Below are 25841 nucleotides of genomic sequence, written 5' to 3'. Positions count from 1 at the left end.
GATGAGGGTCTAAGAGCGCCTTTCAGACAGGCAGCTGCACCCGCACCTTTAATCATCTGGTCTGGGCCTGATTGCAGAGGGGCAGGGGGGCGTTACATCAGACGGCTCCGAGGTCAGGGCCCGCTCCAACTAACAGGATTATTAAGACTGCAGCATACCTGTGGGCTAAAAATAGCTCCAGTGCGGTTGTGCATTTCGTCCTTGGCAGACTTTATTTCTGATTCTACTTTATATCTGAGCAGCTGGTTGTCATGAAGCTGCTGGAATTATTCAGTCACTAACCTCTATTTCACACCAACGCCAAGACAATTGGATGCAAAATTAAAAAGACGAATTAATCCAATAATTTAACAGAAAATGTAGCAGGAATACCTGATCGTGTATACCTGCTCACTTAGCATTTTGCATTAAAAGTCTTTGTTTTGGTGTGAAAAGATTGGAAGCCCAAATGGTCTGCAGACCACGACAAAGAAAAATGAGAAAAGATGAAGTATGAAAATAGGTATTGTATTTCAGTGTGACTGTGACATTCATTGACTGACATAAGAAAAACATGAACCACGAGTGAACATAAGAATTCCAAGAAAACATTGTGCTCAGATTGACAAAATGTGACAACATGTGGGTGTTGATGTTTCCCTATTAAGATGAGTTTGTCGACGTTTGTTTGGATTTCTCTATTGCCCAATACATGGAAGACTGTCTCTTTAACGTACAAAAAAGATTTTGCGCTTTCAGATAAGAAAAAAAACAAAACATTTCACAGACATACTAGAGTGTTCAATAAATAAAAAACTATTATAAAGACAATAGTAAAAAAGGCACACAAAAGTCCTTTGACAAATGGTACAGGAAAAAAGTAAACACTTTCTCTTGCTATACAAATGTGTCTCCATCAGTAGATCTTACTCTATGCTACTTCTAGATCATATCTGTAAAAAAAGTCTTAAGGTACAAAACTTCTCTCAGTAGTGTCGATGTCCATTTAATGCCAGTCCAGAAAAGAAAAGGAACCGTTTCCCAAACTGGCCGAAATCCTTCAAGTTCCACCCTCAGTCTCGCCTGTCCATCAAGACTAAAACGTCCGCAGTAATTATTTCCTGAGAACTCTGAAGCCGCTTCACTGAAACTGTCCGTCCCTGTCTGGCTTCAAACACCCAAGTGCAAGACGCCCCCGTGCGGGACGAAACCAAGCCCTTGCTTCTGTGGGCTTTTTAAAAAAGCACAGCTGCAAGAGGATCTCCCCTCTTTCAAAACTTTCAAATCACCGTGTGAGCGCGATGACGGAAGCCCTATGTGTCCGTGGGTGACGCCTCGTGTGTCACGATCTCTATCACCGGCTCCATCATGCTGCCCTCCTCCTCCTGCTCCTGACCGTCAAAATAGTCCAAAGGAGGAGTACGGGACTCTCCTAAACTATCCTCCTCTTCTAACTCTTCCTCCTCTTCCAACTCTTCCTCCTCGTCATCATCGTCTCCATCTTTCTCTATTCCATCCAAGTCCTCCTCCTCCAGGGTGAGCTCAAACTGGAATTTCTCCCCGCCTCCCTGACCCCCAGTGCCTCCACCGTGCGTGCCCTGGTCGTAGAAGGGCGGGGAGGGGCTCTGGGGGATCATGCTCTGGTACCAGTTCCTGTTGTCCTCCAGTGTGTCCAGGATGTCCTGGGCGTCGGGGTGGACCAGATCGGCCCAGGTCTCCCACAGCGGGTGCACGATGTAGTCTATGAAACCCACCTGAGGAGGAGTAAGGGGACACATTAGAACCAGAATTTAAAACTATTTAAACATTTGAAAATTATACACCTGTGTTTGCATTATGCAGTTCCTACCTGGCTCTTCTCCACTGAGGCTGTGTGTTTGTCACACATGGGGCTGATCTCCATCCCCCTCTCCCTCTCCCGGTCTCCCTGGTGGAAGAACTCCTCCATTATCCGGTCAGTCCACTGACGATACAGCTCCAGGGACTTGGTGGGGTTACTCAGGTCAGCACAGTGCACCATGTTACGCAGCACCTAGAAATTACACACAAATGAATTTTAGTTCATGCTCATTATTTTCAGCATTTTCTTTCCTCACAAAAAAGGTACTCAGCTTTTATTTTGTAGGAGTGAAATTTTCCCCTCTAGCCTTATTCTATGATGCGCTTTGTTATTTAAAGAGTCTACACAACAGTCTAATAATGAAGAGCTCCTAGAAGGACCATTAGATGTAAAGTGTGGGGGGAGCACTCAAACGTCAAAGGAAGATGGATGGAGTGAGAAAAGGAGTGACAGTGAGGAGCAGAGGTCAGCCATGTAGGAGGCCGGCTAATGATCATTGGCTGAGTTACCACCCCCAACACTGCCTATTGATTGGAGCTATTAAAGGCAGGTAAAAGAGAGCTTACAGTATGTCCGACTACAAACCTACAGTTCATATAATGTAAGGGTTTTTGGGACTATAACCAGCTCTTACCTGTATCCTGTCAGTGTAATTATCCAGCAGCAGCACTCCAGAGCTCGTCACCTTCTTGGTCTCCACCATGGTCTTCAGATCAGCCAGCAGGCTCATGTGTTTGGACATGTCGGTGGCCAAAACCTGATGACAAGAACACCATCCTCAGCATCAGGATAACTCACAGGAAGGTTCGGATTTAAATTGAGATGACCGAAGAAGAAGAGAAGACGATATAAATCAGGATATCTCACCATGTCGATGACCATCTTGCGCAGGGACTGTCGCTGCTTCTTGGTGAGGTTCTGGAAGATGTCGCAGTTGTCCTCCTGCAGCAGCTTGAAGCCCACAGCCAAGTGATGGTTCTCCAGCACGGACTCGTCGTTGTACATCAACGCCAGCTCAGAGTCTGGAAAGGAGTTAAGAAAAGATTTTAATACTTTGGCCACTGATATAAAGAACTCAATAATGAACTGTCTTGGGCTTGTGTTTTGACTTACTGGTATTGATGAGGAATTGGTTTGAAACTCCGGGATGGTCGACGTCATGGATAGCTGCAGCAAAGATGGCTGCTAGGATCTCAAGATCTGTGAAGACGGCCTGTGAGAGAAAAAAGAGGGACGGAAACTTTAAACTATTTCTGAAGATAGCAACAGAACAATGAGTATTGATTGTGTGAGCAGAAGATGAGAGACGCAGGCAAACTCAAGAAATAGGGTTGTTTCTGTCTCGGTCACGTTCTGCCTTTGAGAAGCAGGCGGAGAAACGTTATTATCTTATTATTCCTTTTTTTGTCCCTAGCTGTCTGCCTCTCTGAAATATCTCACAGGGAGACATTGTAACACTGTCTGCCGGCTCCGGCACATGAAAGATGGAGCTGCAGACCGGGGCGTTCTGACCTGACTGTATCTCAGCAGCTACTCCAACACAAGAAAGGCACGCAGGAAAAACCTAACAAAGACGGCATGGAGGGAGGAGAGGAAGTTTTCTTAGCAAAGCGGTGCGAGCGGAGAGGAGGGGGAACAGACGATTCAATGGAAGGATGCCGAGCTCTTGAAAGGCGAAATGGGCGGTCCAGGAAAGTGGCACATGGGGTGATGTAAGAGCTCACTCCTGTAATTTAGCTTTCACTCACTTCTGCAGATGCAAACCAATATAATTTACTGTATAGTATGACTTACATCCAGAGCGGGAGTGGAGAGGAGGATGTGTGTGGATTGGGCAACGTCGGCGGCGTGCAGGCTGTTATGGTAGGCCACATCTGAATGGTAATGATCTTCCAATGTCATCATGTAGGCCACGAATGTATCCATGGGGATCTTAAACGTCTTTAACAGGTCCCGCTCCTGGAAGAAAAGGCGACATATTTAGTTTAAAGCTTGGATACGTTAAACTAGAAGGATGCAGATTTGCTTCCTGCTGGTTTCATACCTGGAAGATGGCGTACATGATGCAGGTCAGAGGCCGGTTGTGGGAGTACTCTGAGACAGTGAAGATGTTCAAACCCCACTTGTTGAGATCCTCCAGCTCCTTGGACAGCAGCTCCTCCTTGTCGGTCTTGACGCCGAAGCGCGAGATGCTGCTGCTGGAGAGCGACGGCCCGTGGGAGACCTTCTTCACCCCGCTGATCTGTGTCATCAGCTGCTGCTTCTGCTGCTTCTTCTTCTCCCGCGTTTTCGACGTCGGCGACGGGATCTCCACCTCATTCTGCTTGTCTGAGGAAGGAGAAACAGGAGGACATTGTGAGGAGACGGTGGTTAAAATTCCCTTACGAAACGAGTCAGTGTGTGCGCTTGCATGAGGACCCAGGTGCACTTTACAAACACCTGCAGCTGGTTAGATCATACAGGATTTATCTTTTCATCCACTCATTCATCACCTCTCCCTCCATTTGTTCATTCATGCTCTCCGTCCTCCACCTGCAGCCCCTCTCTGAGCTCCCACTGTTCCCTCCTCTCCCTCTCTCGCAGCACTCTCTGTCTCCCCCGTCTCTCAGCGGGAGGCTCACATCTCATCTTGTGTTCCTTTCACTCTCATATGTCAGTCCATTGACAGGCTGAGTGCCTAGGGCTTAGACACAGTTACGGCTGCTCCATAAAGTCGGCCATTCAATAAAGCTGCTGCATCTTTCGCTGCTTTATCAAATCACTTACTAGAGAGTGGGATTTATGCTTGGTAAGACTGTTCAAACACATTCGGTCTGGCCATAAATAAAGCAAATAAGAGGTCCAGAGCATGCCGGCTTTTATGTAATATTCCTTTGAAGAAACAACTATAAATAACACAACACGCTTCACACTTATAAACACTGAAAATGGGCCAAGTTTTCTTGCGATAACCAATCAGGCCCCTGGTGTTTACTGCAATCACAGAAGAGAGGGACCGGCCATCGGCACGTATGTGAGCCGCGCACCGACCAATCTATCAAGCCTGGACTCGGCTCATCGCTGGCCTATCAGCCTTCCCCTGTGGAGGGTTATTCAATTACCAGCTGTAATTCTAATAATCACTTTCACTATCATGCTCTCTCTCTCTCTCTCTCCCTCGCACTGTTTCCCCTCCTCTTCTCTCCAGTCCTCCAGTGGTAATTGAGAATGGGCAATTAAGCGCTCTCAGACATGTGCTGCGTGGGAAACAAGGGGAAGAGCAATACATCGCCCTCTAATTTATTACAAACCATCATTATGACCACCGCTGTGGCGCCCGTGTGTCTGTGAGATTTGACAGGTGGTTTTTAGCTCAGTTATCGCGATCCTGGTTCTCATATAATCGACCAGATTGAGTCTCTTTGTGGAAGTTAGGCCTGCAACGTGTCAGCCTGTACAGGGACAGTCCCTCTAAGGTGTTCATCATTCCCCTTGTTGGATGCAGACAACAAAAAATTGTCCTCACCCAGTTTGCTTCGAAGTGTCAACTAGCAACCATGATTGTGTCTAAAGACCATCCGCTAAGTTCACTCTAAAGAAATTGAGCTACACAGAACATCCTGTTACATATCCTCTCCTATTCTCCTGCTCCCTCCGTCACCTCCCACGTTTATTTCGATTTCTTCTCCGTCCCTTTTCATCCTCCTCCATATGCTCTCCTGCGAGCGACGCAGATGCAGCAGGGAAGGTGCGGGGGGGGCTTTTGGGGAGTTTTCTTTTCCCACTCAGTGTATTCCCTTAAGCTAGATGTGTGCTGCTGCTGCCGCTGCTTGCCGATCAAAGGGATTTCTGACAGAATTATGCAGCCAGGACAGCTGTGGCAGGGCCAACATGTCCGTAATCCCGGTCTTAAAATGGCCTCGATGCTTTGGCATCTTTGATATCTTACAAATAACTCTGGATCCATGAGAACTGTGTCATTATTTAAACCTGATTGTCAACAATAGATGTATGAGGGTTTGCAGCGGTGAAGTCTGACCTCTGCAGAACAAGCACACAGCAGGACAATGACACACAATGGATGGAAGGATTAAACAGTCCTACTGGTCAACTGAGGCCAAACCTGGCCGGCTTTGCAGCTTTTACCATTTCTTCCAGCTTCTCATTAATATTTATCTGTTTTTCTGTCTACGGCCAGCAGGGTATTCCTGATTTCTTCATCCAAGCGAGCTCTGTCCGGAATCTCGGGGCAGCGACGGGGAAGGAGACAGAGGCGGAGGGACAACAAGGTGTCCCTACTGACAAAGAAGCATCAAGGCGGTGGTGAGTCACCCAATCTGCCTCGCTCATCTCTCTGCCAGCAAAAGGGGGTTCCTCTGTACCTCTGTTTCCTCCTTCACTGCAGTCAACTCCCTCCCCCAGCTTTCCTCCCCGTCTTCCCTCAGCCCCTCCTCTCGCTCTCTCATGATCCGGCGGTGAGGGATGCGCCGACAACCCTACACCGGATCAGGATGCCGATCGATCGGAAGCACAGTGTCTATAAATACTCTTAACTACCTCAACGGGCATTCTGTCCGCCTCCTATTATCCCTTTCTGTTTGCCAATCTATATCACCTTTGAACCCGCTCACATGCCTCTTCCTGAGCTGATCTATCATCCTGCTTTTGTCGTGCTTCTGAAATTGTAGCCATTTTTTAAACAAATTTAAGGTTATTTTTCCTTTACAGTGACTACATAGTGCGGGATTGTATCAGAGACACTCTGGCACAAAGAAACTGCTTCCAAATTTAAAAGAATTGCATAAATATATTTAGCTAACACCTTCTTTTCACAGGTTTCAAATGTGCAGCCCACGCTGACAGCATCCACTTCCAATCCACTTCCTCCGGTTCTGGCTAACAAGCTTCCTTGTAAGTCAAACGGCTCTTTTTACAGCAGCCAACAACTTTAAACACCATTCTTTACTCTTAATACTTTTTCAAATTTAAAATTTTGGACTTCAATTCGATGGCCGATTTGAGCTTGATGCCATCTAGACAAAGCTAAATGGCGCAGTGTTTCATGGTACGCCCCCACAGAAGAATCTGCTCGAGCAACTCGCACAGCTTCACATCGTGTACCAGACCGATCCTCCACAAAGATATCAGTGTGGATCTGTGTTATTGTGAATATTTGTGTTTTTGGTGAAACAGTTTGTGGTGATGTAAGAGATTATAACAGAAGAAACTGGTGCATTTGTTGGTGCGTGTTCACAAGACTTTTCGTTTACCTAGGAAGGTGTTGGAGATGAATTCGGAAACCTGGTTCCCGGACCGACTCATCTCCGAGAGGTGCGTCAACTCCCGATTCAACATTCTCTTGAACTGCGAGAGAGAAAGAGGAAGAGGAGGAGGAGGAGGGGGGAGAGAGAGAAGAAATGTCGTCAGTTTCCACGGAGGGAAAACCTGGAAGAGATTATGGTATGGAAAATACAGCAGTACCAGCTTTATTCCACCAGCTCCATCAGATTATTTAATTACAGTGTAAAACCAGTGGGGGGGACACGTCTTATTTTCCCTCCATTTTCTTCTAATTAATTAGGGTGTGGATCATTATTTGTGTTAGCAGAGGGGGTCCATTAACTCAGCCCCTGCAGCCAATTTACAGCTTTATAACACTGAATCACATTTTCGGGCCTGTTTAGCTGCTGCACTTGCGTCAGAGTGCAAAAATTTCAATGATGTCAGGAGGAAAATGTGCACACCGCTCCGTCCACTCCTCATCGGCCCCAACATTCTGCTCATTTTCACCTCCTTTCAGCATCATCAACAGTTTTGAACACATCACACAGTTAAAGGGAGACGGATGCATCTGACAGAACACGGAGACCCGAGCTCTGCAGCGGCAGCTGTTTGTGACAAACTGAAGCGTGCGCGTGCACACACATACAAACAGACACACAGCTCTGCAGAGGGCTCAAGATGGAGCCTCAGCCACAAAACACCATTCTGTCAGACCCCCCCCCCCCCCATCCCTCACCATGATGGAAATATATTTTGGGTGCAGTCTACCTCGACAAGACAACAGATTTGATCAAACGGCTGAATTTCTTAAACTCCGGCCCTTTAATGCAACAGCTAGACAGCACAGACAGGTACAATATGTGCGATATCCCGACAAGCTACGTAGATAAGCGCCACACACCTTAATGTAACCCCAAGACACCGACAGCAGGTAATTGGCTTCAGGCATTTTGGACCCCGTTTTCTCGTTCCTACACAAAGCCAGAACTGTAATCCAACGGACGAAAAAATAAAAGGCAGGCGACGAAACGGCGGAAAAGGACGAAAAAAAAAAATCCCCTCTTCTCTCCTCTTCTGTTTCCTTTCTTAGCAGCTAAGAGAGCAGCTTGATTATGGCTCTCTCTCCCCCTCGGCAGCAGAAAAGGGCCAGCTTTGAGTCTCCATGCCCGGGGATGGATGGATAGAAAGATAGATGGTCAGAGGACTAGGAAGGTTGAAGATGCGGAGAGGAGATCCAGCAGCAGCAGCAAGCTCGGTGGAGTCGGCTCGGTGGAGGAGCGGCAGCAGCAGCTGGAGCTGAGAGCTGGAGACTCTCAGCGCACTGATGAATTATGGAGAAGTAGCGAGGGGAAGGGAGGAGGGGAAAAAAACAGCTCTGGAGACAGGAGGAGGAGGAGGAGGAGGGAGTGAGGCAGCGATGTTCATCTGACTGGAGGGGGGGTTCCTCCACTGGATTCGTCTTGCTTGGCTGCTCTCGCTGCTTTAGCGCTCGCTGCCCCCTCCTTCTCTGCTCCTCTCTCTCTCTCTTTTTCATCCCTCCCTCCCTCCCTCCCTCCCTCTTCTGTCTCTTTTTTTTCCTCCTGCTGTAGTCTGCCAGCCCCAGCAACACGCTCCATTCAGAACACATGATTTGACAGAAAGTGGGGAGAAGAGGGAGGGAGCCCTAATTACATCTTGGCGTGTGGCTCAGGTTCTGATTGACATTTAATATCCTGGACCTGAGTTCCTGATGTTTTCTCTTTTTTTTGTTTGTCTTTTTATTTGCAGCTGTGCAACAACTTCATATAAATCCCATCCTCCTCGTTTCCCAGCCACTGTAATTCCCCCGTTTTTTTATTAAATCAGCCATTGTGGAGGAATGTCACCGAGCCGTGCAGCTCTGCCTCCCCCTCTGCAGCCAAACAATGAAAGAGGGGACGGGGGCACGTTTTGAGGAATGTGAACGCGCCGCGACTGTATTTTTATCACCATAATCTCTCTAATCACCCACTCCTCTCCGTCTCCCTCCTTTCTCCTCTCTTCTGTTGTCTCCTGACATCCCCGAGCGCGGCGGCCATTGTTGAGACCTCATAAGCCTGTTCATTATCTGCATCCCAAACCCACTAATATCAGATGCTGTCAGGGTATCTGCGGAGGGCTATTTTTAACAAGAGAGAGGGGACGGCGGTCAGAGAAGCAAGGGGGAAAAAAACAAGAAGGAAGGAGAGATGGGAGATAATTGCATCCCTTCCCAATGTAGGTGACAACAGCCCACAGATTTCTCTCCCTGCCTGTGAGTGTGTGTGCCAATTACAAGAACACCTCAGCGCAGCGGCATCAGGCGGCCAGCGTGAGGCTGTTTCTGAAAGGAGGAGAATCGAGGAGAGGCTTCCCCCTTTTTTCCTTCCCAGGCAGACATGTGGTGTAGCTGCCGAGCTGTCACGAGGACACGCCACACACATCGCCTCTGCTCGCATCCAACGATCACTCCCCCTCCCCCTGCCACCTCCTCCGTCTCTCCCTCGCTCTCCACCACTTACATGTCAATTTCTCTCACGGCTGCCACTAGCCAACACAGTCATCAATCTCTCTGTCTGCCTGCCTGGATGGCAGAATCAATGGGCCGTCCTTGGAGCAGGTGTTGATACCGCTGCGGCGTACAAGGCCGGGGCCACCTGACTGGAATGTACTGTTACATCAGTATCTGCGGCCAATCTCCGGGCACGTTTGTCGCAACTGTTGCTGCACCCACAGCTCTTCTCGGGTAACGAAAATTCCCACAGAACCCATCAGTCCAACGTGTGTGTGTATACGAGTTGGGAAAGATGAGGGGGAGATGAAAGCTTCCCCGAGAGGATTCCGGATTATCCTCCCACTGAGGGAAAGATCCAGAAGCAGGGAGGTAGGCCGCGAGAAAAGAGGAGGAAAAATAAACAAGAAAGAGAGAGAGAGAGAGAGGAGGCAGCGCTTTATATAATCGCTCACTGCATAATATATAAAGAAACCAGAAATAACAGCGGGGGATGTCTCTCTGCAGCGTGTTGGAGAGCTACACTTCCCCAGAGGGTGAAAGAAATGCCTCAGTGCACTCACACACACACACACATGCAGCAGCAGCAGCAGACAAGTGCTGTTAACCACAGTTAAGGACAGTTGATGGCCTGACGCATGCATGTTTTACACAATCATGACCTTATGATTCTGAATGAGCGTGTGATTGTCTGATCTAATGGTCATTCAGCGGTAAACCTTTTTACCGCCTACTAACATCATGACACCGACGGGAGATTAGCCTCTCAGAGCTCTGTGGGCATCTCTTACTCACACAGATTGTCCTCATTCTATTACTCCACCCGCTCATTCCTTCTGCTTTTCTTCTACTCTTTTTTTCCTCTACGTCAAGACATCTTTCAGCCTCCTTGGGACGCTGCTTTTCTGATAGCCACTGTTGGAAGAAGTCCAACAAGGCCTGGATCTTGCGTAGGGAGCGTCTTTCTGAGCTGATAGGATTTTGGTGGTTCAGGTTGAAGATGAAGTTGCTGACCACTAGTGGGCGTACTACGCTCAGCCTGTTGTAAAGCTGCATGCTGAGTCTTAAGAGTGCATTGACCCCTTAACCCTGCAGTGACTTAAATGTGCTTAACTTATGGATAAACCTGTTTCAGGCAGCGTTTTCTATCAAGTATAAAACATACAAAGTTTGCAGTTGTTAAGTCTTTAAAATGATCTGAATTAACAGTGAAGAAAGTTTTAAGGTTCCACTCTAAATGTAGATGCTTGGATTATAAAGATTCACCTTCAAACTGGTGAACATTTTGTTCCCTGGTAGTAAAGGAACAAAATAACACTGTTTGTCTCAGACTTAACGATTGACAGAGAAATAATATCCTTAATGTCTTGTCTGTATCAAAATGAGGGAGAAGAAGGACCCCCGTATCCCCTGCTTGAAACTACATTTCTTCTCTCCCCTTTTAATTTTCCTATTTATGTCACTTTATCACTCAAATCTCATGTTTACTGTACGCAACGTCACTGATGGTGACTTACGCAACATCTTTTCTTCAGCACCAAACCTACAGTGGTTGTGGTCGCTCTCGCCCTCGCTTTGGCAAAGACGTGACGCAGGGTGGTAAGATCAGCGCTACTGTAAGACGCGCTGTGACATAACTCTGTAAAGATCAGGGAAACCTTCCTACGTATGACCGGAGCGTGCGTACGCTGGCTGATGCTACAGACGAGTCTGAGAGACAGCCTGACAACCTCTCACTTCCTCTGACTCACTCGCTCGCTCGGGCTAATGAGTGTCGAGAAAGCGTGGATTCAGGTGTCTCAACCTGTGCGGTAAGACGTCTTTAAAAAAAATAAGGTCAGCTTTAAGAAAGAGACAATAACGGAGGGAAAGATGAGAGCTGGCTGATTCGCTCCATCACTCCCGGCTGTTCAAGGCCTCACTCAGATGTGGTGTGCTGCAGCATTTTTGGCTGCTGGAGAACAATAAACAGGCTGCACAACTGAGCTGACTTGAGCTCTGGTTGCTTGGGAAGAAGGCAGCGCCTGTTTGTGAAGTACTGCAGAGATAGACACGATTTTAAAGGCCAGAGAAACAAGAAAGTCACAAAATTCGGGACGGCTCAAATCATACAGGAAACATCATCATGTATTCCCCTAGGGAATCCCAGGTAGATTCACTTTACTCCACATCCCGTGTTTGAGAAGACCAAGCATTAAGTAGCATATAACCACATGGCCACAACCCATCACCTTCCTGAGCCTCAGATGACTAAAATTCACAGCAATTGTCCTTATTTACTCGGCCTCTTCCCTCAGCGCTACACTCTTCAAGAGATCAGAGAAAGACAAACATTTGCCCTTTTTTTTAAAGATGCTCTTTACACAACTTTTCTGCGTGTGTAGCGACACAGTTCAACCGATTACTATTGCATGTAGGTAATTTAAAAACCCTGGTAGAAATCGGAACGAAACAGCTGCATACAACTTCTTTAAATCTCAACACCGTCGCAGAAAAGTCACTCCATGAAGTAAAGTTGTAAGTTGACGGACAGACAGGCAGCCTAAAAATGCTGAGACAGAAATGGTATCAATGATCAGCACCTCATTTAAAACACTGAAACTCAATTTGTTAATTTGTGAGTTAATTCAGCGTCGTTTGAAAGGCTGCACAAGGGCTCTCAAGCGTGGAATTAATGCACCGCTGCTTCCTGCATGAAACTCTGAAAAGTTGCATGTTTATAGAAAAATTCACAAATAAAAAAAGCGCATCACTTTCAACATTTAAAACATACACCCGGGTTGAGTAAAGCTGCAGTTGCTTCACTTCACATGCTTTCAAAAGGAAGAAAACCCCAAAGTACGCATTCAGCATCCGCAGTAGTTCCGTCCTTTAAAGATGATCAACTTTTTAAATCTACTAAAACCGCTTAAAAAGGAGTAAAACCTCAGAATGTGAAATTCACACAATGTGGAGTGACCAACAAAAGTTTAGCACTCAAGTCAGAAAACCCCACAGTCCGAAAAGACACCACAAACTTTGTTACAAACTTTTACATCCAACTCCAAATAACCGAGAAACCTCACCTTTCTCCAACCATTGAGCTTCCCCAGTTTCCTCTCCTTCTTGTCAAAGCAGCAGGCTCCCATGTTGCTGAGTGTGAGTGAGTGCAGAGTAGAGCGGGGCTGCCGTCCGTTAAAGAGTCTGTCTCGGTCTGACTACAGCATGAGTAAAAGGGCCAAGCCTTGGCTCTCTGACGCTGGGAAACGCCACAGTACTAGTGACTCACTTTTGGCTGCAAGGTCTGACTAGGCTTTGCCTCACACCCTGTGTATGTGGAGCAACGACTGCGTGTGTGTGTGTGTGAGAGAGACCTCTAACTCATACACACTCCCTCATGGGGGTAGTCCCGCCTCTATCCTCTCGCTCCTCTCGCTCACTGCTCACTTCTCCTGCAGAAGGCAGTCAGACTGTAGCTCTGCGTTTACACTGTCAATATCGCGCTGATCATTCTGATGACTAGAACGCTTCCTGTTTTTAATGAACACAGCAGATTTCCTTGAACTTCGAACGTTTTTTTCCCCTCAAAGATAACATCTATTCAGGGGAAAGACAGGGGAAGAGAAGTCTGACTTTCAGGACTCCTTCAGTTTACAAGAGAAAGGATTGCACGAGAGGTGTGGTGGAACAAGTGTTGGAACAAGCATCACCAGGAAACAGTTGTGTTTTAGACTTCTTAAGTACTACCAAGTTACAGGGTGTCAGTTGTACTTCCCACAAGGTAATACACTTTGAATACTCCCTAACTCTGGGCCCAACATTTGCCCCCTCTGGTCCAGCAGTTCTAAATCAACACGTCTGCAACTAACACATATTTCCTCGATCCATTGAGTCTTTTTTCTTTTATTTACTTGATGATAGATTCATTGTGTCGGCTATAAAAAGGTTAGAAATAGTTGCACTGTTTCTCTCTGTAGTACTTTTTAAAATAATATATATATATATCCAAATATACACTCAACAGCCACTTCATTAGGTACACCTGAAAACTCTAATGTAATTCAGTACACCAGCTCAGCCATAAGATTTGCTTTCATGTTGCCTGTAATGTACAGGCTTTTTTCCAAGCTGTCACAGAGGTGTTAATTCAGTTATATTTCATGGCCATCGTTGGTGGTGGGGCGGTACAGAGCTGCTTTATATTCAGTGGTGTTTCTAATACTCTGGCCCCCTCATGTATGTAAATAGGGAGGCCAAAAAATTAGTGTCACATCTCAGTATGATGTAGTTCAGTACAACACCACCTTTAACTACGGCCTCAGTAATTCAACAGAATTCAATTTACACGCCTCAGACTCTCAACAAAACAAAAGTCAACAATAACTAAACTTCATAAAAGCAGAATCAACGGCAAAAACTGGAATTCCTTGTTTGTGCCCACATACACAATAAAACTGATTCAGATTTTTTTGTCTTTTTAAACTGAATTTTTTTTAGATTTCCAGTATTTTAAGTGTGAGAATTTTGTATTTTACTTGTCTTACATTTTTATTTGATTTCATTTGTAAAGGTTACATACATTTTTTTTTTCTTTAAGATAGTTTTTTTGGCTTTTATCTGATGGGACAGCTGAAGAGAGACAGGAAATGCTGGGAGTAGAGAGTGGGGGATGACATGCACCTAATGATCGGCAGACTGGGAGTCAAACCTGCGGTCAGTGCGACGAGGACTGTAGCCGCTGTACGTGCGGCGCCCGCTCTGCCAACTGAGCTAAACCAACCGAGTTAGCTTTGTGTTAATTTTTCAAAAAGTACATTTTATTTTGAGTTTTGGACTAATGTTGGACAAATCCATGTTTGACAACAAGAAGAGGAAGAAGACATATTTTTTAAATCCTCCGTTAGTGCAAACACACTACACACTCACAAACAGGACGCTATGGACACACATTAACGGAGAGATGTCAGAGTGAGGGGGCTGCACATGGACATGCAGCCCCGTGCAGTTGGGGGATTCGGTGCCTTGCTCGAGGACACCTCAGCAGTGCTCAGGAAAGGAGCTGGCACCTCTCCAGCTACCAGCCTCAATTCCACACTTGGTCCACAGCTGGACTTCAACCGACCACCCTCCGGTTCCCAAGCCAAGTCTCCACAGACTGAGCTGCCAATCTACCCCAAACATGTGATCTGAAATATTGTAAAGAGATTTTCACTGATATTTTAAAGACCAATGGAAATAATGCCTATAAATTCATGACAATGAAATAAAACAAAGAAAAGTCCTCCCGTTGTGGATATGTGTAATTTCTGCTCCATAAACTATTTATATGACTATTTGGTGACCAAAATGTTTCTTTAATTCGATCCAATCTATTGTTCCACTCATCGTTTCAGCCCTGGTTTCCAATAACAGCGGCCCTACATCCTTGACACTGAAGAATATTCCGCCTCACAACAGGCCTTGACCCGTCTACGTCAGGCGTGCATAACAGCGAGGACAGGCACGTACTGTGAGTCCTCTGCAGCGGCAGCAGCCCCCCTGCTCTTCACCTTGGAGGTACGGCAGCAGCTTCTCCCGTTTCACCCCCCTCGCGCTCATGTTTCATACTCTGCCGCGGCTTGAATAGCAGTTTTTTCCATCCTATATACAACAGGTAGTCGGGAGGGGGGGCACATTAGCTGATGGCCGGGTTCTTGTTAATAAAAGCAGGTCGAGCGTAATGGCCCACATGACAGAGAGGCGGCAGTTGTGTAAGGTTTGAGCGTACTGTAAAAACAAGGCTACAGGTAAGATCGCTTCGATTTCAGTGGTTTGAACCTGTTAATATGAACACAGCCACATATAGACACACAAACAGATACAAGATGCACACACATAAAGTTACTGGCACTATTGTCTGACATACTCTGCTATCTAAGAGAAGCATACGACCTCTTGCTTAAGTCAAACGTTTGCCTCTTGATGTAGCCGCTGCATTGTGTTACAGTCTGATTATTTTGGCAGGTGAAAGTCTAATAGAGTATTTATTCTGGAAGAAGCACAACAGAAGTGTCCTTTCACTTTTCCAGAGTTGGGAAATGTTGGAATTCTCATGTTAGGGAGTCTCCTGAAATCAATCATCAGCTCGGGATGATTTTTGGCTCGATCCTGAGAGTTGTTCTCGGATTGCAAAAGTGATAAAATTACAAAAGGCCCACAAATAACGGTGGACATAAACCAGCTGAAAGTGACGTCTTATTCTGTTTGGAAAACCCAGCTCTCTCTCTCTCTCTCCTGTGTGAGCCTTCCCACCTGTAGCCTTTTATCCACGTGTGTGTTACAGTATGTATTCCCTTGATTTAGTCACACTCACAACCGAGACAAATCCAGCTGAGTGTCGGTGTTGGATCACTGTCCGCATGACGACAGCAACAGGATAAATAAACACGACCATTAACCATCCAAACGGGCATGATGGGATGTCTATTGTCGTCTGGAGGGAGAGCAGGGGATCAGGAAGGAGACAGGAAGAGAGAGTCACTCTGCCCAGGGGTCTGCATGGATCCCTCACACACACACACACACACACACACATTAATGTTCTCCCTCTTCCTCTCTTAGTTTATTGTGTTTGACCCACTGCGGGATCCCTCACATCCTGTTGTCCACTTTTATGAGAAATAACAAGCTTATCCTCTCGGCTTACTTCACACACTGTTATCGGGCCCGCTCACACACAGCTGCTACTCATTCAATAAAACAGCCCTCAGCGTAACGTCCAAGTTCTGAGTCAACAGAGCTGTAACTTCCTATCCGCCTTTATTGGAGTCTACAGCTTAATTTCAGTAGTGTAAGAATGTCACTGTTAAAGCCACAGCTGTAGGAGCTGGTTCCCTTAAAGCTAACAAAGGCCGACAGTTGGACATTGGGCTAATAACCTTATTCCATGCATAAATAACATTTATGCTACAGAAATGTCTGGCAACAAATAAAAACTTTACATCTAAGAAGACCAGAGACAAACAGAGTAATGGATCTGTTTGAGCGCCACCCAGCAAAATGGGAATGACGGTGGATTTAAAGATGGCTCCCTGTCGCTTGGATGAATATTACTCAACCAGCACATAAGCCAAAGATTCCATGTCAGCCCCACCTGCACGTTCCCGCTCTGTTCGTGACTTTACTTTTGGATGAGGTCACTCACTTTAGGCGCTGGGAACGTTTTAGAAATATCAAACCTTCCTGAATCTAACATCCATCCATCCATCCATTACCTAGGCCACTTATCCTGTTCAGGGTCATGGGGGCTAAACCATAGACTGTATAAAAGATGGACGACGTGACAGCTCCCTAAAAGTGAAGCCAAAACCTCTCTATCGCCCCCTGCTGACTGTCTGCAGTATAGGTCATAAAGCCCGCCTCCTCCATGTTAACAGATGTGACATGAGTCAAACTATAAAATCAAAATACACGTCAAATACATGTTTCTCAAACATGGTTTCTGTCATTATAGTTAGTTCTTATCATGCTGATTTACGTCCAAGTGTTCATTTTTCTGACAAGTTTAGTTTTAATTAGTTATTTGATGCTGTCAAAAGGATGATTGACAGCTCTGTTGACAGATATGGCTGCTGCAGCCGATCTGTTCCAGATAAGCAGAGTGGAGGAGGAACGGTGAGATGTAACTAAAACAATCACTACAGTCACTGAAGTTTCCTTATCTGTGAACGTCTGCTTCAGACTGACACAAGAAGCTGTTCTGCTGTTCAACGTGCGTGCGTGCGGGATCTTTGCCAGGTTTTTTTCGGTAAGTTAAGTGTGTGTTTTGGTTAGCAGAAGTGGCTACGGCGGCGCCACCTGCTGATCTCTTTTGCGCAGACTCTGGCTCCAAATGACGTCACCATCGCAAGATGGCAGCGTCTATCACGGCGGCTATTTTGGCATCAATTCTGTACAATGAGAGCAGATGGAGACGTGTCGTCCATCTATATATACAGTCATTGGGCTGGACCTCATGGCTGTATTTGCCCTTGTGGCCAAACAGGGTACTGCAGAAAATAAAATTCCCCTCTGTCCCAAAAACCTTTTCACTGCCATTTTTAATAAGACATCTGCAAAAGTGTTAACAAGTTGATGTATTGCTCATTGTATCATTAATGTCTAAAGATTTAATAGTCCTGACCTCATCCGAGTGTAAAAGTCTATTGGCCGAGAGGGGCCAAGCACTCGGCCAATTATGAGTCAAACATGCACATGTTCAGTGCGCCACACAGCAGAAAGAAGCAAACCAGGAAGAGACAGAACTTTTTGGTTCATGCGCTGGTGGAGAAACTTTCAATAGAACGAATGAATGCCATCTTGGAGTCAGTGGTTTCCCCCATGTCTGAAAAAAACGCAGTGAAAGTGCCCTCATGGATGCACCTGTTGTTGAAAGAGAAACTGAAGCTCCCTCTGGGTGCCCTTTCAGTGGATAAATGAGACATGTTGGAAAATTAGTTCGCCTCCGCACGCCCTTAGGTGTGAGACGCTGTGCCCTCATGGGATGCCTCTATAGCTAAAAATGTCCACATTGTTGTTTCACATCACAACTGTGTGCACGCTGGTGCCCCTCAAACTACGCCACTGCTTGGAGTCAACTGCCCTGTTTATTCAAATACACCCCTGATTGAGCCACGCTGACTTTAGTGTGTAAAAACGGATTAATCAATTAATTATTAATTAATTAATTAATTATAAGCCCTACTTGGACTCCATCATAGCCACTGCTGCCTTTTTTATAGGTAATAGTAAAGCTAACTCTAATGTCACAAGCTGCGTCATTCACAAGAGAGAGAGATACATATACTCGAGGTTAAAGCAAGACTACAGGTCAGTCGTTCTTTGACAAAAACTTCAGGAATCACAGCCAAGAAAAAGCTCCATGAATCAAATCATCTACAAGATCTACTCAAATATTGCTTGGTTTTTCTTCTGTGCCATGGTCCGTCATGTTCCAGCTCTTATATATAGAAGCAGGAACTAAACCTTGATGCACATCACACACAATCAATGACACAGAAGGAATGGAATAACCAGTGGATAGTGAGAGGATGTTTTATGGGAAGGAGGGCAACAAAAACCCCAAGACGAGACACCAAACCACTTCCTGTTGTCCATTTAACAATCTCTGTACGAAGCAGAGTTGGATGACGTTAAGATATACTGCTTTATGAGCTAGTAAAGGTTGTAGTTCCACATCTTCAAGAGCGGATTTTAGACTTTTCTGCATCAGAGACTGGACAGAAATAGATGCATCATTTATGCATAATAAAGGTCTACATGGCCTAAACATACTGCCGCTATCCCTCATGTACAACAGTCTAACTTGAGCCATGAAACAACTCTGCAATTCTTCTTCTAAGGAGTTAAATTGCAGAGACAGCAGGATCAATTAAACATGAAGTAACATATAATTATCTACACTTTATTGACACACCCTTAGCAATAGCTGGCTGTGTCAGTGAGTAATATAGTTCAGGGTGTTACTTAAATAAAGAAGCAGGAACTGAACCTTACTGCACATCAAACACAATCAGCCAGGCAGAAGAAACAAGAACCAGAGGAGCCAGTGGACGGTGAAATGTTGTTGTACAAGGGTGGGAAAAAAAGAAAGAGGGCATCAGCAGGCCGAGGCATGAAGGGCAAGACGTGCTTATATCAGAGAAAGAATTTCAGCACAATTTTATGATGATTAAGGGAAAGGATAAGTGTGCAAGTGGTCATGCCAACACTGCTGATTCCTGCAGCCCCCTTCCTTCTGTACATGTTCACTCTAATAATACTTTGACTTTGCTGAGGTCATGCTAAGTTCATGAGTGTTTACAGCTGCAGTATCTCTGGATTCATGTGTTTATTATGCTGAAGGATTAATACCCAGAGTCCCTTGCTGCTTGGAGCTTATTCCTGTGTAAACATTTGCAATAAGTGGAATATTTTTTCAAAGGTTTGCCTCCTGCCCGTTTCTCCACTCTGGTTGAAACAGCATGAAAACACAGCAATAAAAAAACACAAAGACGCAGCCTCTCCTACCTTGTTGGAGGCCATGTCGCTGACGGAGCGGTAGGTCTGGATGGTCTCCAGCTGGTCCAGACACCAGTCCAGCTCCTCCATCGTCTCCATGGCCAGCTTCTGGTACGCCTCATCTGTCAACAAGCAGCCGGCACACAGAGACACACAGTCAGAACACACGGCGCACGTGGGGCCCGAGCGCTGCCCAGACACTCCCAGGCAACATCCACCCACGCGGGGTCCCGCTCGGGGCGCCTGTTTCTGCGCCTGAGGGAGAGGAGGGGGGGCTGATAGAGGTGGCACCCGGCTGCAGCGCTCCTTCATCATGAGGAGGTGAAGCTGTGGCAAGCTGGGGGGGGACTCGCAGCTGTCAGCAGAGCGGAGGGAAGCTACTGTACGACCTGAGCTCGTCCTGTCACACACTCAGCTATTCTCCCTGTGCATATGTGTGTGTGCATGTGTGTGCTCGCTCTCCCTATTCTGAGGCCTTCAGCTCATTTACATAGAGTCAGCCCCGTCGAGCAGGAAACCAGATACCCCCCCTGCATTGCCACACACAGACAAACGTCACAGGAAGCAAAGAGACACATCTACACACATGCAGAAACGCACACATCGGCTCTTTTAATGCCAACAAAACTTAAGTGTTTTCTGCTCTTCATAAACAAGCATCACTGTTTAAGTAACATGTAACATCTGATTATTGACTAGAGACAACAACACACAGATTTTCAGTTACAAACTTTGTAGTGACCTTTCTGTGTCGTAAGATGTTTTAACGAATCGAGAACGTGCATCATTTGAGTCCTCTGCATGAACGATAACAGCTGCAGTATAGACGCATGTGGTTATTGTTTTGCTGCGTCAGCAAGCCAAGAACCAACCACAGGTCAGACCCAAATGTAGCCTAGAAATAAAATTACAGGAACTGACTTCTGAATTAATTTTACCAGAACTGAACGATATTTCCGTAACGTCACGCAACAGTTCCGATTAATCCTCACGCTGCTCTTTATCGAATCAGCTCGTTTTCCTCAGGCATGAACAGTGAATTATCTAACACTTATTATGTGTATTACAGGTATTTAATCTTAGCAACAATTAACCGTTATCATATAATAATCTGCAAATCATTTTCTTAAATAATCAAACAATTGAATATCTAGACAAAGAAGGTGTTGACTTCAAATGCTGTTTAGTCCGTCCTACACTCCGAGGCCTGAAAATATTCATATTACTATCACAAAGAAAAGCCACAACGCGTCACACTTTTTTGTTAAAGCTCCTGTGAGGAGTTTTTTCTGGTTATGAAACAGACTAGAATTAATTCTGATGACTCTATATGAGCTACAAAAGCAAACCAAACCATCAGAGACAAGATTGATTATTTCTATATAGTTATTTTTAATGCCTGAAATGGCTGGTGGGGGGTAGGTGTCACACGAAGCGGTTAACTGCACTCTGCCTTTGTTTACATTTTCCAGGGCAAAATATTTAAAGTGAGTGATACATACGATTGTTAAAGAAAGCAGGGTGAGACTTTTATCTTAAAAACCACTACTTAAGCATGTACAGGACAACATCAGCAAAGAGGTACGGCTTTGTCCACAGGGGGCGCCAAAATCGACAAAATCAAGAGTACCTCACAGGAGCTTTAATGGGGACATGTTTTAGCTATGCAATCAATTTTCTATTATTCTAACGTGTTTTTGAATCACGTTGGTAAAGTTTGTTTCGTTTTAAAAATATTTTAATTTAATTATTTTTCGGAGCTTCTCCGTCCTCCTGAAACGAACAACCCGTTCCAAGGTTAGACCTTAGCCACGATTGGCTGACAGTATTGGGAGTGACCCCGCAGCCCCTCCCCCACGTGTGTGATCCCAGCTGGGGGAGCGGCCGCTGCACTGCACCGTCTCTCTAAAGTTGTAGAAAACATGGCTGCTCTACGATTCGGTTCTTCGGCTTTATATGTACGAGCCACAATCGGAATGGTAAGTTGAAATCTTGACAACAACTTGACTTCAAGCTTGTGCAAGAAGGCAGCCTGGAGATTAAAAATATAAAAATAAATGTGAATAAAAAGTCATTCTTAAAAAAGGCCGGAGTACACAAACACCTGCACAGTTTAAGTCTTGTTTTTTTATCAGGAAGATGAGCAACAGTTTCATTTTGGTCAAGTTTAAACCCCTTTGATTCAACAAGCGTTACTTCAACGACTTTTCCTTTATTTTCTTAAACTATTATTACAATTCAAATGTTCAGAAAAATATAAATTTGCTGCAACCACTGCTGAACTCTTGCACCATGAACTGAGTCACTATCCCAGCCCTGTTCCAGTGGTTTAACTGTGTTTTTCAGACAAATACAACCGTACGTCAGGGTTGGATTGTGGCCTGGTTGGAAAGCTGAGGAGGTGTGTGATCAGGGGATTCTGCTGCCCTTGTGTTGTGTATGCTCCGGGTCTCCTAGCTGCACAGCACAACATGGCAGCACAGTGTGCACTGTGGCGACCTTAGCGTGGCCACGTAGAATGTGTCCCCTGCTCTGATCTCCTTCCATCAAAGACATGAGCCTGTTTGCTCTCCCAAACATGAGAGGCACCTGGCGCTCTGCCCGCAGCCTTCCCTCGCTCCGCCGAGAGGAGGGAGAGTGTGTGTTTAGTTTCACTCCACAAGCGTCTGATGTCACGACGGCTTGCACTCGTTCGAGATGTTTCTCCCCAGTTTTCCCAACACTTTTGAGGTGGTTAGAGTTTTTGAAGAGCACAGAAAGACCCTTCTCCTGTTTGCTTTCTCATTTGAACTTTTAAACTCAGCTAAAACCCCTTTAATGTTTCTGTCCGAGCTATGATCTCTTGTCCCTTTAAATAGTTAATGAAACAACCATATGTTAAGCATTTGTAGTAAGGGGAAAACAACAATTTCAATGTTCTTTAAACCTTGTGAACGAGGTTGTTTTTGATATTTTATACGTTTAAACGATCACGTTAGCTGGTTAAATTATAAAGTGAGGTGTTTTAGGTTCCTCGCTAAATACAATATTTACATTTGAATCAACAACATCCTCATAACAAAGCAAAGCAAAGATGTTTGCTCAGTATCAGTATCAACGTTAAAGAAATATAAGTAAACATATTTCATATATAACTCTTTCAATACACTTTAAATTCATTTAGAAAAGAACAGACACATTTTAACCTTTACCAATTGAAACTTCATCAGTATGACCTTTTCCTTCTCGTAAATGGCTGTTGGATTAGATCCAAGGCTTAGATGTGCATGAATCTCACAGTTGAATCATAACAAAATGCCAGGTTCTTTGCAATAATTCAACTAGAGGAAACAATTAGTCACAAACACAAGGTTTCCTGAGAGTGAAAGATACACTCAAGATTACACTGTGAAAAAGCTGGATGATTCATCGTAAATAAATGTAACTATTAGATTCCGGGTAAGAGATCGCAGCACAGTTACTTTTCATGCGGGTTTTGACCTCTAGTAGCGCCATGGAGCAGTTTCTATTCTGTTTGTCTCATGCACGCACACACGGGGAATGTGATACACGGCCCTGCCAATGGTTGGTTTCACACTAGTTGACTGACATACAGCTGTTGGTTATGAGCCAAGAGATGCAGCAATGCACCGGCAAAGGCAGGGAAGAAGTAGACTGCATGATAGTAAACAAAGCAGGAGTCAAACCTGCTTTGCACGTTTTGTAAGGAAGGAAATGAGTGTAACACTTATACTTATACACTAAGATAGTTTGTTTAACCTAGAAAATTCCACACGGTGCCATCTTTAAAATAAGGTTATAATATTTGGGCAAACCTGGATAACAGTGAAGGACAGGTGGGGTGCTGATATGTTCAAAAGGTGCTCATTTGCCTACTGAAGTGTCATATTGTGTTTATATGTGTTGTAGTGAGACTCCAACTGAATCAGCAGATTTACTGCTTGAGCTCTTCGCCACATTCACGACTTTGATTTCAAAATAAAAACTGTTACACAGCCGTAAAATCTGGTTTTGTAAGTCAGGACCTGAAACTGGTCAGCAGGCCAACTTGTTGTGGGTCCCCACATATTAAATCCTTTCTCTCAGCAGTCGCCAGATCCTCTGAACTTGTATAACGGTTTTCTCTGATCCCTGCCACGCTGGCAAGTAGAGCCAGTACCAGTCTTTACTCTCGAGCTGAACCCAGTTTACAAACATGCTAATAAAAACAACCAAGATTTATGTGTTGAGCATTGAGGCATCGATTTACCAATGTCAGTGCTTCAAGTACTTCCCTTCCTCTGTCGTCACGCTCAGGGTGGGAAGCTCAAATGTTTGTATGATGTTCGATTGCTGTGTTCCAAGCTACTAATCATATTAATGTAGGATATCATAAATCATTATCATTTCCTGATTGATCAACAACTTTAGCCAATATTTCAAGTTAAAACATATTTGATGAGTTTCTAAAATACGTTAGCTGAGAATTTCTGCCCTTCCTAGGTATTTACTTTCTGGCTAACTTCATCAGCTAATCAGTGGTTGAATCATAGACTGTATAAAAAGATGGACGACATGACAGCTCCCTACAAGTGAAGCCAAAACATGTTTATCGCCCCCTGCTGACTGGCTGCAGTATAGGTCATAAAGCCCGCCTCCTCTATGTTAACAGATGGGACATGGATTCTGTCATTATAGTTAGTTCTTATCATGTTGAAGTTTAGTTTTAATTAGTTATTTGATGCTGTAAAAAGGATGATTGACAGCTCTGTTGACAAATACGACTCCTGCAGCCGATCTGTTCCAGATTAGCAGAGTAGAGGACGAACAGTGAGAGAAAACGCAACTAAAACAACCACTACAGTCAGCGAAGTTTATATATCTGTGAACGGTAACCTCAGACCAACACAAAGAAGCTGTTCTGCTGTTAAACACGCGTGCATGCAGGATCTTTGCTGTTTTTTCAGCAAGTTAAGTGTGTGTTTTTGTTAGCAGAAGTGGCTACGGTGGCGCCACCCACTGATCTCTACTGCGCAGACTCTGGCTCCAAATGACATCACCATCGCAAGATGGCAGCGCCTGTCACAGGGGCTATTTTGGCATAAATTCTCTACAATGAGAGCAGATGGAGACGCGTCGTCCATCTATATATACACAGACATTGGGTTGAATGCTAACATTAGCTGTTGTCTAATGTTAATGGTTATCATTTATAATAATTCATTTCTACAGTCAGACAGCTACTTATGTTAGCATTTAGCCACCTTAAACATATATTACAATTTGGTAGATTTACACGATACAATAGGGAAGACGTAAATTATGTTAGCTAAGAATGTATGGCCTTCCTAGGTATTTACTCCCTAGCTAACATCATTGCTAGGAAGTGAATGCTAACATCAGCTGTTGTCTAATGGTAACTCAATGGTTATCAATAATTCACTTCTACAGTCAGACAGCTACTTATGTTAGCATTTAGCCACCTAAAACTTATATCACAGTTGGGTAGTGTTACACAATACAATAAGGAAGCTGTGAAATAGTTTAGCTAAGAATTTATGCCTTAGCTAATGTAATGCTAGGAAGTGGTTGAATGCTAACATTAGCTGTTTTCTAATGGTTAGCAATTATGTTATTTTATCTTAAAATATGTCCTGAGTTGCTGATCAGTTTAGAAGCAGTGAAATGATAACGGTTTGTTAGATTCCCTACATTACAACCTGAGACACAGCAGTACGACATGATAACATTTGAGCTTCCCACCCAGAGCATGACGGCAGAGAGAAATGGCCGCCGTGTGAATATGGTGAATCGTTTATGAATGAGCAAAACACAGTCCCTGCTTTGATGCTGCAGCCAAAAGAAGAAGACGAAATACAATAAAAAACATTAAATGTTAATAAAAAACTGGTATAAAAGTCTAGACAAAATGAAAGCATAAGATCGGACGGCTCTAACATTCCTCCAAATGAAAAGCCCGGTCTTTTTTTTCCATATAAGGTTATTTAGTTATAAGTGTATCTGATTCTTACCAGCGAAAACATGCTTTTACTCTCTGACTTGCTTTAAAGAGCAGAATTATGCACGTTAGCTACACCAGCAGTTACTTCAGCTACAGTTGTCTTCAGTGCGTTCCTTCAGGGTCTCAGATAGACCAAGAGGAACAGCATTCAAATGAGTACCAACACACACACCCACACAGTTACACACACATCACGATGTAAGAGGGGATTTCCACCCCGACACAAGGACCTT

General features: G+C 44.8%; 1 protein-coding gene across 2 annotated transcripts in view; it reads right to left on the bottom strand.

Annotated features, from left to right (window-relative positions):
* Nucleotides 1-491: 491 nt before the first annotated feature.
* pde4ba (phosphodiesterase 4B, cAMP-specific a) overlaps nt 492-25841 on the bottom strand; it is an 89169-nt gene continuing 63819 nt past the window's right edge. The window contains exons 6-14 of one of the 2 annotated variants that reach the window (XM_069680131.1): nt 19617-19729; nt 7069-7162; nt 3864-4147; nt 3614-3778; nt 2933-3032; nt 2687-2841; nt 2454-2576; nt 1829-2011; nt 492-1733 (exon numbers count right to left, since the gene is read on the bottom strand). In XM_069680131.1, coding sequence (XP_069536232.1) covers nt 1293-1733; nt 1829-2011; nt 2454-2576; nt 2687-2841; nt 2933-3032; nt 3614-3778; nt 3864-4147; nt 7069-7162; nt 19617-19729 — 1658 coding nt within the window. In that variant the 3' untranslated portion in view covers nt 492-1292. Of the gene's footprint in view, nt 1734-1828; nt 2012-2453; nt 2577-2686; nt 2842-2932; nt 3033-3613; nt 3779-3863; nt 4148-7068; nt 7163-7982; nt 8600-19616; nt 19730-25841 lie in introns of those variants that run through there. The other variant, XM_069680132.1, reaches the window with a different exon arrangement.

Source organism: Semicossyphus pulcher, unplaced genomic scaffold (genome assembly GCF_022749685.1).
Source record: "Semicossyphus pulcher isolate SPU_LCO1_2020_fin unplaced genomic scaffold, fSemPul1.0.p SCAF_4, whole genome shotgun sequence".
Classification (NCBI taxonomy): domain Eukaryota; kingdom Metazoa; phylum Chordata; class Actinopteri; order Labriformes; family Labridae; genus Semicossyphus; species Semicossyphus pulcher.
This window is presented reverse-complemented; position numbering and strand designations above follow the sequence as displayed.